Genomic DNA, 16,785 nt, shown 5'->3' with positions numbered 1-16,785 from the left:
TATATTACATATTTTATCAAATGTCACAAATTGTTATAATAATGTTATGTTGATGTATTATAACTGTTATACAGTCTATATGTTATACGGTGAGACCATATAGCTATATTCCATGAATAGTAACAGATGCAAAATGTAGGTCTAATGTCATTTATACAAGTATGCTGTCATTAGCCTAGCTTTATAAATTATATTAGGCCTAATAACACTGATATGACTGAAGGCATAAGTAAAATAAAACTTTTGCTCCAACTGTATCTTACACAACATCACTGGCCTTTTACCAATTTTCTATCGTGTACCTGTGCTTTTCTGAAATCCGGGCTGATAATGTGCTCACGCAGCAGTGAATTAGTAAATAAACAGTATTAACATGCTGCCTGAAAGTGGCAAAGGTCTCTATTATGTAATACAAACACAAACAGAGCACATACAAAAAACAGACTCCTTCCAGGGTCAACTTAGATTCCTAAATGTTTTTTTCTGTTTGTTTAAAAATAAAAAAAAACTAACACTATTTGACCGTGAGATTTGTTCGTCAACTCTCAATCCACAAAGCAATAAAACCCAGTGCCGACTAATGGCTCAGAAAAATTTAAACATTTTCTAAGTCTAATGAGCTAATGAGCACAACAGACCTCATTTGTTTTCAGTGTGTTTGTGAAATATATCAGTAGCAGAGACACATATATAGTACAAGCACAAACATGTGTGATACTACAACATAATTCACAGAACACGGTTTTCTGGTGAGCTATAAACAATGAAGAATATGAATGGCAGAATTTAAGAAGTTCAAAGTTCACCAGAATGACTGCCAAACTTTAGAAAGGCCGTAAGCACTTGCCAACTTCACACTCATGAATGAAAAACCCATGAACTGAATAACCCACTATAAAATACTGTTTTCTTATCACTCCAACAACACAGATGGTCCACGCCAACAGCCATATCTTTTCTAATTACTTTAAGATATTAGAAACCACAGAACACAAAGCAATTACTGGGCATGTGTAATCACAGATTAAAATGTGAATAATGGGAAACCCACACCCCTCTGACAACACTGTCAACAGGCCTTCCAACGAAAGGTCTTGTGTTCTTGTTATTGACTTGTCTTAAAAAGTGTACTGTACATTTGTCCATTATTAATAGGTGAATTTAAGAATGAAAATAAATAGTAAAATAACTGTAGAAAGTATATCGGTATTGAATTTAAGACTATTTAACAGTACTTCTACCTTTTTACAAACTGTACCAAAAAGGAATTTCCTGGTTCTAAATAAATGGGATACAGAATAATGTACAGTGCCTTGCGAAAGTATTCGGCCCCCTTGAACTTTTCAACCTTTTGCCACATTTCAGGCTTCAAACATTAAGATATAAATTTTTTATTTGATGTGAAGAATCACCAACAAGTTGGACACAATTGTGAAGTGGAACGAAATCTATTGGATTTTTGAAACTTTTTTAACTAATAAAAAAATGAAAAGTGGGGCGTGCAAAATTATTCGGCCCCTTTACTTTCAGTGCAGCAAACTCACTCCAGAAGTTCAGCGAGGATCTCTGAATGATCCAATGTTGTCCTAAATGACTGATGGTGATAAATAGAATCCACCTGTGTGTAATCAAGTCTCTGTATAAATGCACCTGCTCTGTGATAGTCTCAAGGTTCTGTTGAAAGCGCAGAGAGCATCATGAAGACCAAGGAACACACCAGGCAGGTCCGTAATACTGTTGTGGAGAAGTTTAAAGCCGGATTTGGATACAAAAAGATTTCCCAAGCTTCAAACATCCCAAGGAGCACTGTGCAAGCGATCATCTTGAAATGGAAGGAGTATCAGACCACTGCAAATCTACCAAGACCTGGCCGTCCCTCTAAACTTTCAGCTCAGACACGGAGAAGACTGATCAGAGATGCAGCCAAGAGGCCCATGATCACTCTGGATGAACTGCAGAGAACTACAGCTGAGGTGGGAGAGTCTGTCCATAGGACAACAATCAGTCTTACACTGCACAAATCTGGCCTTTATGGAAGAGTGGCAAGAAGAAAGCCATTTCTCAAAGATATCCATAAAAAGTCTCGTCTAAAGTTTGCCACAAGCCACCTGGGAGACACCCCAAACATGTGGAAGAAGGTGCTCTGGTCAGATGAAACCAAAATCGAACTTTTTGGCCACAATGCAAAACGATATGTTTGGCGTAAAAGCAACACAGCTCATCACCCTCAACACACCATCCCCACTGTCAAACATGGTGGTGGCAGCATCATGGTTTGGGCCTGCTTTTCTTCAGCAGGGACAGGGAAGATGGTTAAAATTGAGGGGAAGATGGATGCAGCCAAATACAGGACCATTCTGGATGAAAACCTGTTGGAGTCTGCAAAAGACCTGAAACTGGGACGGAGATTTATCTTCCAACAAGACAATGATCCCAAACATACAGCAAAATCTACAAAGGAATGGTTCACAAATAAACGTATCCAGGTGTTTGAATGGCCAAGTCAAAGTCCAGACCTGAATCCAATCGAGAATCTGTGGAAAGAGCTGAAAACTGCTGTTCACAAACGCTCTCCATCCAACCTCACTGAGCTCGAGCTGTTTTGCAAGGAAGAATGGGCAAGAATTTCAGTCTCTCGATGTGCAAAACTGATAGAGACATACCCCAAGCGACTTGCAGCTGTAATCGCAGCAAAAGGTGGCTCTACAAAGTATTAACGCAAGGGGGCCGAATAATTTTGCACGCCCCACTTTTCATTTTTTTATTAGTTAAAAAAGTTTCAAAAATCCAATAGATTTCGTTCCACTTCACAATTGTGTCCCACTTGTTGGTGATTCTTCACATAAAATAAAAAATTTATATCTTTATGTTTGAAGCCTGAAATGTGGCAAAAGGTTGAAAAGTTCAAGGGGGCCGAATACTTTCGCAAGGCACTGTATGTTGCACATTTTCTGGCCAGTTGTCCGTTTTGACACGTTCCAGGAAGAAAAGGTGATGACCAAACCTAAATGAACTTAACTGAGCAGACACTTCCCTTTTAAAAAACATTTTCAATTTTAAAAACCGAGAACGAAAGTGTCACCTAATGTGTATCCTATATGTGCAACTGCAGGTTTCCTGTGAATTGCACTGATTCCTCACCATAGCGTAGTAGTTGCTGTTGACCATGATGGGTCCGCGCCCTCTGAGGTAGATGTACTCTTCCCACCAGTCACTCACCTGGAACACAAGGCAAAGCAATTAAATACAGACAAGCATGGCTGCAGTGGGAAAATATGTGTAAGCATTTCACTACTACTACAACTACTACTACTTATAATGATGACTTACATAATTAGTGGCCCACCAGGATTTCAGATTTAAATACCACTGGAGTCGAGGGCCCAAGTTTGCTTCAAAATCTTTCGCTAGAGCCTCCATCCTTTTGTACTCCTCGTCGTCCATGAGAGGACGGGCTGACTCCAGGTACTGTGTAAGAACACACGCAAAGTGACACATAAGAAGCTATCAATCTCATCCTAAGTGGAACAAGACTTTCATTCAGCTTCTTCCTGAAGGAGCCCAGAATTGTGCTATAACCAATCTGAGGTGTGGAATCCTGTTACAAACACTTGGATCTCTTTGTGTAGAGTTTCCTGTTTTGTGTGCAAAGTGATTTACCTCTTAGTTTCCAGTTATGGCACTGTGCCCTTGATTTATAGCCCTGGTTTCCAGTAGCTCCCCAGGTGGAACTTTGTACACGATTGCTTAAACCATGCCAATTGGACTTCCTGCCCCTTAAGGTGACTCACTGTTTCTTGTCCATTAACCACTTCCAAATGAATGTGCAAACATTACCTTGGACAGCTTTTAATTTTAGGAATTAGCCTTATCAAAAGCTTTCTAGAAATCTCTATATGTTATATACTTTATTAGTACCAAATGCCCTTGCTGCTTGATCAAAGAATTCTAGTGAGTTGGTTAATCAAGATCTTTCTTTACTAAAACAACACTGATTTTGAAATGTTTGGTTGTAAATATTATTATACGCCAACAATGAGACAGCTTTCACATCCAGTTCACTCCATTGTGTTTCAGCGCCTTTAAAGGTTAGACTTTCACAACGCAAAACTGGACCAGTGTCATCACCGTGACATCTAAGACCACAAACCACACATAACACAGCCAAATTACAGAAAACAAGGGTTCAGAAATGAGCCCTTCAGCAACAATATCGGTCATACAGATACTTAACCAGGTCATAAACTTTTACTGATTTCACAGTCCAAATCTAGATTTTCCTGCATCCGTTAAGCATTACTCGTGTGGCTCCTCACGACCTGATTACAGCCTCACAGTTTAAATTTGCAGACAAGCCTGACAGTCCAAAGCTATAAGAAATGATGAAAAAATTCAAGCACACACAGCCAAGAGAAGGGTCATCGTCACAAGGACCCTACAGTGGCACAAGCATTGCTGGGTTCAGAAACTTGCAACAGTCCGTCAGTGGAAGAAAGAAAACAGAAAGGTTTGGGAGTTCAGGGGTTAAAAGAAAAGCTTTTTTCTTTCTTGCCCACTGAATGAACCAGCATCACAACGCTACACTCACTCTTCTCATGGTGTCCTTGACTCTGGGCACTGGAAGGCGTGGAAGGGAGGTCTGGAAGCTGTACAGCATCGGCCTCCGGCCGGAGAAGAGCTTTACAAACAGCTGTGGAGGAAGAAGAACGACACAGGAACGTCAGGCTGAATGGGCAACAGAAAACACCTGTAACACCAGTTACTGTTTTTGTCAGAAGCGGTAATGAGGGACCTTTTCTACAACAACAAGAGGTGTGACAGAGCACAACAATTCCTCACTTCTCACCTCCTTACTATGCTGGTTACATTACACAAAGCAGAGGTGACCCTATACAGTCTGGTGTCTAATTCAGGTGTCAATATGAATACACAGTGTGGTATTTTTTACCCTCAACAGACCTGCCCCCCACTATGCCACCCTCACGCCTGCTCACTTCACCCCCGAGGTCTGAAACCGTTGTAGGCAAACAAAATCCACGTGAAAAAAACAATTACAACTTCATTATTTTTCAATCCAAGGGGTTTCGCCCAAGGAATCGCGCTGCCCTACAAAAAGCAGAGCTGCAACTACAATGTCAAGGTATAGAAAATCATCTTCTTCCTGGGAGGAGCCTTTATCCTTTTAAGGGACCTTTAATTAGTGTCCCACCCTGGAATGTCCACCTATAACCCACCGGTCAGACTGTTGCCCCATATTATAGCCATTGCTATCTAAGGTTCTTCAAGCACAAACTAAAGGCAAATTCAATTGCAGCTGAGCCTTGTAACAACCTCACAGAAGTGGTCAAGCAGGGGCTTGTTTCTTACTCACCATCCAGAATCGGGTGGTTCTTGAAAGTGTGCCATGCTGGCCGTACATCCATCCGTGCCAGGACAGCAGGGTCTTCAAGGCACTCCTCATGGTGTAGATCAGGGCCACCCACAGTCCTGTCCCCACCAGGACGCCACCTACTATTCTCTGGTTCCCATCCGTCAGGTACTTACTACAGGGGGACAAGAGGAGGTACCCTCACTCACAACTGAAGATCAGGTGTCTTATAGTAACAGTAAAATGATAAAGGCGTATTCCCAATGAATGGGGGCACACAGCAGTACATTAAAAAGGTCATTTGGTAAAGAAGTCTCAACTTTCAAGCCTACAGCCTCTGGATTATTTTGGAAATCAAATGATCTCAGAGATGATTTATTCAATTTAGCAGAGCTCAGCATCCTCAATGGGTCAGAGATGAGTGGCAGGCAGTTGCAGAGAAGGGAGACAACTCCTTTAGAATAGCATTTACAATCATTCTGTTCTTAGATGTGACAAATCTATTTCGCAGCTGATGAGTTAAGCAGTGTAATCTGAGACACAACTGAAGAGAAATGCCACATACTGCAGCTTTTCTTTATGAAGAGGTAACCAGCATTCAGCCAATTCATCCACGGGATGAACAGTGTAACGAGAATGCACGTCTCCAAAAACACATTGCAAATGTGATGAGTTTTTAAAATTTTCATAGAAAAGTGCTATGATGAAGAATACATTTAAAAAACAGGGAAGTTCTCAATCTTAAATTTTTTGCAATTATCTTTTTATGACTGCCGTTATAATAAATACATCTTGCATTCTTTGCATATTGGCTTTTGGAAAGTTTGCAAAACAAAGTTCTCTGCAGGGTTAGATGAGAGAGTGGCTCTGCACCTGCAGCCTGTCTCTAAAGTGGTTTCCTTCTGAAACAAAATGAATGTGCACATTACCTTATGGGAAAGTGAGCCCCTATTCTTGCCATCAGCCCAAATGAGGGATCCTGGCTCATGTATGATGTTGTGGACATGTACCCCACCACAACCACCAGCAAGCTTGTGGGGGTGCCTGGATAGACCCCAGTCATGATGCCATTCTGCAGGGGGAACACACACAGCAAGCACTGAATCCCTGAACGGCACTCCAGTACACAAGAAACTGAAATTCAAAGTTAAAATCAAGATCTGGGTGATCACAAACAAAGCCAGTCCTCTCCAAAACCATCAATATTCAACACTGTGAACCTGGGAGATACATATTAAATCGTAAGAGAGATGTAATAAAAAACATGCATGGTGTGACATACTATATGGAAAATGGCCATAAAAATGCTGACATTAATATAAACCAGTTTCACCTCCTTCTTTTCACATAAAGAAACCATCCAGACCAAGTCACGGGGCCTCTACCAGATTATAATAATATAGCACTTTTCTGGACACTCCACTCAAAGCGCTTTACAGGTAATGGGGATCCCATCCACCAGCCCCACCTGGATGATGTGACAGCAGCCAGAGTGCGCCAGACCACGCTCCCCACACACCAGCTCTCAGTAGGGAGGAGAGCCGAGTGATGAAGCCAGTTCAGAGATTATCTGTGATCTGGTCTCGAAAGCTTTCTGCTCCAGTGCAAATTTTCCTCTGCTCTCTTCAGGTCGGCCCTTTCAGGGTAACATCTCTAAAAGCTACCTTTCCGGCATTCTGCTCAAGCCACCTGCATGGCTATGAAGATCCCCTCCAGACGCACCTTAAATCTGATGAACTTCTTCTTCCAGGAGTGCAGCCCCGACAGGTAGATCTGCCGCAGGGCCTCGTGGCTGAGCCGCAGGTCGATGCCATCTGGGGTGACGGTGAACTGGAAGGCCACGGCCTGATGAGCTTCTGCCATGCTTGCTGGTCAGCTACCCTGGAGAAGAAAACCAAAGAAAATAAGGTTTTATTATAAAACAGAAGGCAACACTGACTTAAGATAAGATCACTTTATTGGCCATATACAATTTCTTGTAATAGGAATTTGTCTTTTCACATACCCCAGCTTGCTCTCCATGAGACACAGACAGGGAGAGAAGCTGGGGGTCAGAGTGCAGGGTCAGCCATTTATACGGCGCCCCTGGAGCAGCTGTAGTTAAGGGCCTTGCTCAGGGGCCCAATGGAGTAGGATTCCCCTGCCAGCCGCAGGATACAAACCGGCAACCTTCCAGCCACAGGCGCAGATCCTGAGCCACAGAGCCACCGCTCCGCCCCGGACATAAGGACCTACAGTAAATGTTTTGAATATAAAGCCTATTTTGTTTACACTACTTATACAGTAAGAGATGGTTCAAAAAGTTGAAAGATTAATTAAAGATTAACAAAATATTGCTGCAATTTTCATCAAAGCAATTATTACAAAAGAACATAGAATGACTTTTGCATCTAAGATGATTACTCCCGGTTCCACCTATTCATCTTCTAATGAGTGGGTGTCTATGAAGACTAGATGGGCAATACCGATTTCAGCTGTGCAGGGATATCTAAACAGTTAAAACATGACAATAGAATCCAACATATGTTTTTAATGCTTAACTCTGTATCACTCAAATTATGAATGTACAGCATTTTCCTTATCTAAACCTATTGAAATGTAAAAACATGTACCATTACTGATGTACTATGTATTATCAGGCAAGTGGTCATAAAACAGGGGCAACAATGTTCTAATACCGAACAGTGGATCCTTTTACAAATGTTTTGTTAAATGACACCTTAGGTCTCCAATTGCCACAGGAGTATTGACTGAACTACAGTGAATTTGTGATGCATTAACTTGGGTTTATTCCCAGAGTATTATACAGTATTATACAGCCTAGAATCTAGCAATTCATCTTTTATGAGGACCTTTATCAGAAACCTTCAGAAAATCTTTTCTGAAATACCCTTTGATATTCTCTGTTTAATATCTATTACTGCTGTTGCTTGTTCAACTAACTCAAAGTTAAGCAAGACCTGTCTTTTGTAAACCTTTGCTGAATATCCCTTGGAACACACTTTTCATACTGGTCATCGTCTAGTTCTAATTCTCTTTTCCATAACATTACACATAATACAGGTAAGACTTATGAGTCCACGCTTGCTTTGGTTCACAGTTTTGTCTAATTCATTATTTAGTTTCACATAATTGCATCAGAAAGGCCAGCCCCCAGGTGAGTAAGTGGGTACCATTATAAAATAATGGCCTCTGGCTTTCTCCAGAGATGCAGTTTCTATTAATATGTCAAAGAACTCCAGGAGGACAAGAGCATGAGTACACACTTCCCACAAAGAAGGGTTCCAAGCCAGATCCTGTCTCGTTGATCTGCTCCGACATTATGCAAAAAAATCCCAGGATTTGTTCTGATTCACCTATTAACAAGATGTCCACCATGTCATCTTAAGATCATAAGGAACAAGTAATAGGTTTATTCCATGCTGAAAAAAAGAAGAAAGAGAACACAACGTTTCTGCCGTGGAGCCTTCTTCAGGCTCCACGGCAGAAACGTTGTGTTCTCTTTCTTCTTTTTTTCAGCATGGAATAAACCTATTACTTGTTCCTTTGCAGCCTACGCATGCTGACGCAGCTACCCACCTGAATCTTAAGATCATGTTTCCTCAAAAACAAACTGACCACCAACCATTGGCTGTTTATTTCATTTCATGCAACAAGGATGACTGAAGTTTAGAAGTCCAGAAAACAGGAGTAAGAGTTCCAGCCAGGACATTATGGCTGAGAATGACTGATCACAATGGGTGGTGTGTCTGGTTTGACCGAAGGCATCAAGCCAAGTGCTTAATCAGCTCCTCCACATGCTGGCTAACATCACAGGACTGCAACCTTGTAGATCGATTACAGGTTACGAGACCTTGTAAATACCTTGTCATCTGGAAACTTATTACAGACAGAAACCAAACTTGTTTGCTACTGATCATATAGTTTAACCTAGAAAGAATGTATCTGTTTTTAACTGCTCTGCACTTTAACTATGGCAGTCGAACCACAGACTGCTGTACTGATCCTCACTTCCGCAGGAGAGTCCCAGAGAGCACGAGCTATAAAGAGGTGAAGAAGCTACCTATGAAAAGGACTTTCATTTATATGTTGTGATATAAAGGCACTTATATTGACACATGCTTCTCTTCTAGACAGTGTACGTAAGCAATGAGAAATGATAGTTAAAATGGTTAAATTTAATACCCCATCCATCCATCTGTTTTCTAACTGCTTTATCCAATACAGGGTTGCAGGGTCGCCAGAACCTATCCTGGGGAAGGCAGGGTATACCCTGGATGGGACGCCAGTCCATCTAAGGGCACACGCAGCCACAAACACACTCACACCAGGGACTATCTTCCCAGAAGCCAGTTAACTTACCAGTTTGTCTTTGGACTGCGGGAGGAAATCACTGTAACCTAAGAAAGTCTTCAAACAACTTCTCCCAGTATGTCGACTGCCGAGCCCCTAACAAAAGAACCCTGGATTTGTGCTACGGCTCCATCAGAGGGGCGTACAAGGCTACTGTGAAACCTCTGCTTGGCTCATCCAACCGCAACACCATTCACTTGATGCCAACCTACAGAACAGCACTGAAGAGAGAGACAGCACTCATGCCGCCAGTAGAGGTCTGATCAGATGACAGTACACAGCGTCTGCAGGGCTGTTTTCACCACGCAGACTCTTCTGTCTTTTTAGAATCTCGAAAATTTAGATGAACTCACAGTGGTATGTGGTTACATGTCTTTCTGCCAAAAAACTGAGACTCCTATGACACCTGTGAAAGTCTATTCAAATAATTAGCCAGGGGTAAACAAATCACTGAAGAGCCTACTTGTGTTTCAAGCACATTGCTTCACAACAGCGTAATGAGTCTGTTAAGAGGGAAATCAGATCCGAACTTAGAGCAGAAATTAGAAAAGCACAAATGCAAGGAAAGATATTGAAGGCAAACTCAGTTCTACTAATGGGGCTGAAGGACCAAGGTAATATTTCTAAAAACATAGTAAATATTTATGGTTTTAACACTAGCTAAGATCTGGATGATGAACAAAATAGTTTTTACTTTAGATCTGACAAGCATGGCTTTAGTGGAGAAATCAGGGAATTTACAGAGACACTGCTTCCACCATAGCTTGAATTTGACACATAATATTTCAGAATTTGACAGTTTCAAGAAAACAAAACTCAGGAAAAGTCTCAGACATTTTAACATCAGTTTGCAGGTACTGAAGTCATGCACTGAGCAGCTCAGTACTACTTTTCACTATATTTTCAAAATATTTGTGAATCAAAAGCACCCAAATTTGGAAAACAGGCTCTGAACCTTTCAGTTTGGGCTTGGTCACACCGCGAATACTAACAAAGGCTGGAACTTGCCCTAGATTGTTTGGACGAATGGAGGAATATTAATCTTGACTGCCGTCCAACATAAGTAGACTACGAAAGTGGGGGAAAAGCTTAGAATTAAAGCAGGATACTTATTAAAGCAGGATGTTATTTGATAACAGTCACTCATCTGATACCCCCTGTAATCAAACCAGAAACAATGACACAATGAATGGTGTTTTCTGCATGTGTGTGGAGGTGGTTACTGTATATACTGGTGCCAGTCCTTGGAACAAGTACAATAATTCAAGAAAGAACTTTAAGGACACTAAAGGAAACATTATGAAAAAACGAACTGTTTTTTTTTTTTATTCCAGAAAACAATGGAGAACTATGTTCTGTATTCTTACATCTAAACTGGCTTGACCGTCTTTACAACGTATTGAAATCCGTCGCTCCTTTACTGGAAAGCATAGCGAGTTGTGTCACTGTACTTTGCCACCATTAACTGCTGGTGAGAAGAGTTTCAATGAACTTGTTTGCACAGGACATCTCTGCAATCAACCTGCTACATCTGGGTTACAGAACACTACGTGATTGCTACATTTTATTTAAAAAAGCGGTTCTATATTTTCAGCTAGTAGCAACAAGAGTTGTGTAGATTGGATGCAGCTTTTTTGCCTGTACGTTTAAATGTAAACTCCGCTTTGTTGAAACTATTTGCCCTGCAGGAGTTAAACAAGCAGAACTGCACAATGCAGTAGTTTTAAGTGCAGTAAGGACTGGAAGTTTATGGGTTTCTAAATCTGTAATCTCAGATGCAATCCTATTTTTAGTGGCTTAGCGAATACTTGACATTTTTCTTCCCAACGGAAACACCACCATCGCGGGTGCGGAACTGCGTGTCCATAGAAACGTGTAGCGGGCAGAGCCGTGTGTTTCTGAGGCCTACAAACTGAATGAAGAGGGCCGCCGTTTGTCACCGACAACGAAATAATGTGGCCGTTTTACAAACACGCAGCCAGTGTTGGCCGATTTCCGCACTGCGCCGCCAAAACTCAAACGAAAAGGACAGGAAAAAAAAGTTTTGCGTTTCCGCGGTCAAACGATGGCCGTGCAGTAGAGGTTAGGTCGCTTTGACTTCGCTTAACGGTGCACCTTGGGTTGGTGTTACATGAAGGACAATCTTCAATTTCCATTCAATGCTGTCTGTAGCCGTGTGTGCTTTACAACCTGCACCCATCCCCCCCAGCACAACGGGATCACATGACCAGCTGGGGCTGCTGGAAACTAGGGGAAAGGTTACAGAGCCGACGCTACTACGCAACTGAGAAACCTGCAATTTTATCACCAGAATAGAAAAGGCATCGTCCTCCTAAAAGCTCTGAATTATTGCCGTGCAGACAGCGAGCTCTGCATTAGCAAGGTAATAACAAGCTTATGCGTAAATGCTGATTTAATGCTGTGTTAATCACATTGTTGTTCGGCAATTCTAAAATACAGTATTAAAAATCATAGAAACTAGAAACACATCAGCGCAAGGCCCCTATATGATTGCATACGGTATCTTGGCATATACAACTTAATTCACCTTATATAAATATATGCACCCCCTTAAACCCCCTTGGTCGTTGCTCTGTCTTGTGAACCAAAATCATAATCATTCCCAGCCTGTACCTGAAGGGCTTAATCGAGTGTATATCTGTCTGCAAACTGCGAGTTTTAAGACCTGAGAAAATCAGGAAGATGTCTCTGAAACTTTCACTGCAGATTAAGCAAAACGAGTCCCCAGAACCTTTCTTCTCTCTAAAATGCCTAGCATTCAACGCGTTTTTATATCATTCCAACGCTGTCTGGATGATCTGAATTATTTAGGTGTAATAATAATAATAATAATAATAATAATAATAATAATAATAATAATAATAATACTTCACACACTACAAAAAAATGGTCACGTTGTGACTTCAGACGTTAAGTGAATAGCTTGAACCCTCGCCAATGTTGCTGAGGTACAGTAGGTCCTTTCCGGGCGCATTCTGGATACACTTCAAAAGCCAGTCTGTTTAAACACACACACAGATTATTTCTGTTTCAAGTACGAGAGAAAATGGAAGCAGCACACCAGGCAGTAGGTGACCTCTCTTGGGACACTACACACTCAGACCCAGACGCATGGGATACGGTATCATCCCTTCTCCTGTAAGAGAATGAGCCGCCTGTGGCACCCTGTTCACTCGCTCCTCCTGACGCGCAGGTGTAAATGCACTATGAACCGGTGCCGTGGGCTCCCTTGATTTTTCGCAACGCCCAGGCTCGACCCGCAGACGCAGTTCACAACCAGCCCCGGTACTGGGAAAACTCGCTTAGTCACAACCTAGAGGATCGGACTGTGTGCGAGCCGTGCAAATAAAACGTAAACAGGGGAATAACGCGTTTATTTTCCCCCCTCAACTTTCAAATCACTTTCACTTTTGTAGCGTTGCAGTGTGCAAAGTGAATCAACTATTGCCTCCTGAAGGCTGTATATGCATAAGTAGCGTTCATCAGCTGTACGCAACTCACTCTAGACTCTTTTTTTGTTACATGTAGCTAGATCATATGCCGCTATTTGTGCCAAAGGTCATTACCATTACCAGCAGCCATATTTTCCCCCTTCTAGCACAGACAGCCCGCTATTCTCTATACTAAGGAACAGATGAAGACGTCAGTCTTACCTGCCTTCTGTCTGTACAGTGGAGAACAGCCCGATCTCCTCCTCTTCGGCGGATTAAAAACTTCTGCGTTGTCTTAACAGTGAGCAGTAAGCTAATGAATGGGCGTGCAGTGACAGTGTAAAATACCGACCCCCCACCCCATGAAAACGTCACATCTTCATATAATTTATGCAAAATGAACTCGACCACTTTTTTTTTTTCGTGTTGTGGAGGAGATTGAGGAAACTGCGTGTACATAAAGCCTTTGCCCTCCCCCGCCTTGTTATTGAGCTTTTCCTCGTATTGCCGACCGCCGCCGCCGGGGGAAGTTTTGACCCCACGGTCGTGAGACGGGGGTTTGCGGCTCTTTTCTTTCAAAGAAAACTCGTACCGTTTTTCATTTAGCCGTCCTTCACCCGATGATAATGCAGCATCAGCCATGAAAGGAGAATTGGTCGAAAAATAAGCTGACTTCTACAATTTAAAACTTGTCTGAAAGCTTTGTAAAACCTGATTTGTGTGGCGCGGTAGAGATGGCTTTCAAGCTACTCGTATAGATTGCTTAGAAGCTGCCCAGGTTATTGAACCGGAATAGGTAAATAACCCTATTTGGATACAGAGGTTACCTAAATCTAAAAAAAAAAAAACATATATTACCGGTTTCTTATCTTCGGCGTGAACCCATTTGTTAATTTAATGGGAACAAATCTCCATTTTCACAAAGTCTGATTAAAAGTCACGTAAGGGATGTTACATCTTGAATTGCCGCAAGAATAATGACATTAATGCCTGGTGATGTTTATATATAAACATGCATGAGATACCGTTTCCCACAACCTCTAAAGAAGGATCTGGTCCTCCACAGCAGCTTCTTGGGAATTGTGAGTCGATAGAGCAGGCAGTTATGGCCTCTATAAACTGATAATAATAAAATAATAATAATGCATTTATCTGTGTGTGTGTGGGGACCCGCTTCGTCTTTGTATATATAGTCGACTCGCAATTTACACGGGGGTTATCTTTTTTTTAGTATCTCGTAAAGGCAAATTGTACCCTATAACCCTTATATCTCCCCCCTCCTTCCGCAAATAAAAGTGCCTTAAATAAAGAACCTTAGATAAAAGTAAATGAGACGAATGTATAGACTATCTCCCGTAGGCGTGCTTGACGATGTTTTCGGGGAATAAAGTATTTTTTTCCAATATTTTGAGGAGCCGACCGCACAAGGCTGCGACCGCGTATCTTGAGAGCGCATTAGTTGCAAGTCAAGAGGAAGTAGATCGTGTTCATGGTGCGCTCCTTCTTGGAATTACTTTCTTACCCGATAACTAGAAACCACTTAATTATTAAACCGTGATAAATATCATGGCAACATTCCACTGGATTCCATATATTAAATTCTGTTAATCACCAGTTTTCCAGTGGTTTCAAAGTTCCTGATTATCTCAGATACTAATACAGCCAGTTCATTTTCTGAGCATTACATCCGAATTTATCATTCATTTGCAATGACCTGCATAAGTCTGTTATGAGAGTGCAGAGTTATCCATAGGCTGTCAAGGAATATCCATCAATCCATGCATCTTCGTCGTGATACAGGGTCAAGGAGGAGACAAAGCCTAACCTGGGAAGCAACTGTGGCAACATAGGGTTAACCCTGACTGGGATGCCAGTCCACTGCAGGCCACACACAGACACAGACACACAACATGCACAAACTCACACAATGACCTGGTCTTGTGGGCCGCGGCTTCCCTTGCGCTGTGCTGTCTCGGGGGTGTCATGGGAAGAGGAGAGACCGTTCTCTGTTCGGGCTCAGTTTCGGCCAGCAGCCGTGTCACCCTGCTGCTCTCAACCGGCAGCCCACTGGAGCTCAGCAGGTGTGAGCCTGGCCAGTACCTGGATGCGAGAAGAGGTGTTGTGAGGCCAGCAGGGGGCGCTCACCCTGCGGCATGTGTGGGTCCTAATGCCCCAGTATACATGGGGACACTATACTGTAAAAAGGAGCTGTCCTTCAGATGAGACGTAAAACCGAGGTCCTGACTTTCTGTGGTCATTAAAAATCCCAGGGCGTTTCTCATAAAGAGTAGAGGTGTCACCCCGGCTTCCTGGCCAAATTTCCCATTGGTCTTAACCACTTAAGCCTTCTTAATGATCCCCATCAATGAATTGGCTTCATCACTCTGTTCTCCTCCCCACTAATGGCTTGTGTTTTTGGAGTGTACTGGCGCACTATGGCTGCCGTCGCATCATCCAGGTGGGGCTGCACATTGGTGGTGGTGGACATTACCTGTAAAGTGGAGCGTCCAGAAAAACGCTATGTAAGTGTAAGGAATTATTATTATTTTTTTATCTCTTTTGTTAATTCACTTCAAGAAGGTTTAGTGAATTTTATTTAAGTTTGGGTCATTTGAGAGCTGTGAGTGTGCTGACTTTAAGGTGTCAGGGAACCTATCACTTCTTTATTTGGTTTCCTGCTAAGCCACTCTACCCAAATTCTGGTTAAAAAACTCAGCCACCCCTCACACCTCCATGCGTCAGTACCCTGGGTGTGGCAATTCCTTGGAGGGTCAATGTGTTCTTAAATTGTTACAAATTGTTCCCTGCCTCACCTGAAGCTGAGAACTTTGGTGTATACATCGACACAAACACACAGTCCTGGCCACCAATACATTTTAATCACAGCCTGTTCTTCCTTCCACGGTATGCATTCTGTGACGCCACCACCTTCATTTGTCCCTTTTGTTAAATATCACGATGTGCTCGTTGGATTAGATTTCCCAATGTTCTTGATTGTAATCACTTTGTAGATTTGTGGAAGGCCACCATTTAAGTTTTGAAGATTTTCATTTGCTATTCTACTTTCTGAACGTGTTATATAAATGTTTTGGTCAGAGAATAACTACTGTCAAGGTTGCAGTAGTTGCAGCGAATTGTAGTGGAGAGTTAATCCCAAGGTGTGTGATGGATTTAGAACAAACACAGTAGTAAAGCGACCCTGTTGGCTGGGATCAATGCAATCAAAGATGTTCAATATAGCAGGAAGACAGCATTAATCTTGGAAGGGAATATTAGACAAAGTATACCAGATATGTCAAATGCGTTTATGTATAAATGTTTCTTTATATTCGCTCATACAAGCATTTTGGTACTACAACATATATACAAGGGGGTATGGGAATTAGATTCCCGTTTGACATCGGCACATGTAAGGTGTTATCACGACAGAGCTTTGTATTGAATTTAAATTTCTAGTGAAGCAGAAAAACAAGACTATTATATTTTAATGAACACATTATTAAATACACTGCATGCGTTGTTAATAAACACCGAGTGCTCAGCGCCAAGTGTTGGGATACATTCAATATTTTTTTTATTTCCATCTCTGAGGTTTAGAACGCAAGTTTGCAG

General features: G+C 42.0%; 1 protein-coding gene across 3 annotated transcripts in view; it reads right to left on the bottom strand.

The window, feature by feature from the left end:
* cpt1ab (carnitine palmitoyltransferase 1Ab (liver)) overlaps positions 1 to 13,647 on the bottom strand; it is a 34,134-nt gene extending 20,487 nt beyond the window's left edge. Inside the window, exons 1-7 of one of the 3 annotated variants that reach the window (XM_088611724.1) lie at positions 13,400 to 13,647; positions 7,091 to 7,249; positions 6,298 to 6,440; positions 5,372 to 5,543; positions 4,589 to 4,690; positions 3,331 to 3,468; positions 3,142 to 3,219 (exon numbers count right to left, since the gene is read on the bottom strand). In XM_088611724.1, the coding sequence (XP_088467850.1) occupies positions 3,142 to 3,219; positions 3,331 to 3,468; positions 4,589 to 4,690; positions 5,372 to 5,543; positions 6,298 to 6,440; positions 7,091 to 7,231 (774 nt within the window). In that variant the 5' untranslated portion in view covers positions 7,232 to 7,249; positions 13,400 to 13,647. Of the gene's footprint in view, positions 1 to 3,141; positions 3,220 to 3,330; positions 3,469 to 4,588; positions 4,691 to 5,371; positions 5,544 to 6,297; positions 6,441 to 7,090; positions 7,250 to 13,395 lie in introns of all 3 variants that reach the window. The other 2 variants (XM_088611723.1, XM_088611725.1) reach the window with 2 other exon arrangements.
* Positions 13,648 to 16,785: the final 3,138 nt, after the last annotated feature.

This window comes from Lepisosteus platostomus, chromosome 18 (genome assembly GCF_059453375.1).
Source record: "Lepisosteus platostomus isolate fLepPlt1 chromosome 18, fLepPlt1.hap1, whole genome shotgun sequence".
In the NCBI taxonomy this organism is placed as follows: domain Eukaryota; kingdom Metazoa; phylum Chordata; class Actinopteri; order Semionotiformes; family Lepisosteidae; genus Lepisosteus; species Lepisosteus platostomus.
Note: the sequence above shows the minus strand (reverse complement) of the source record. Positions and strands in the feature narration are given on the sequence as shown.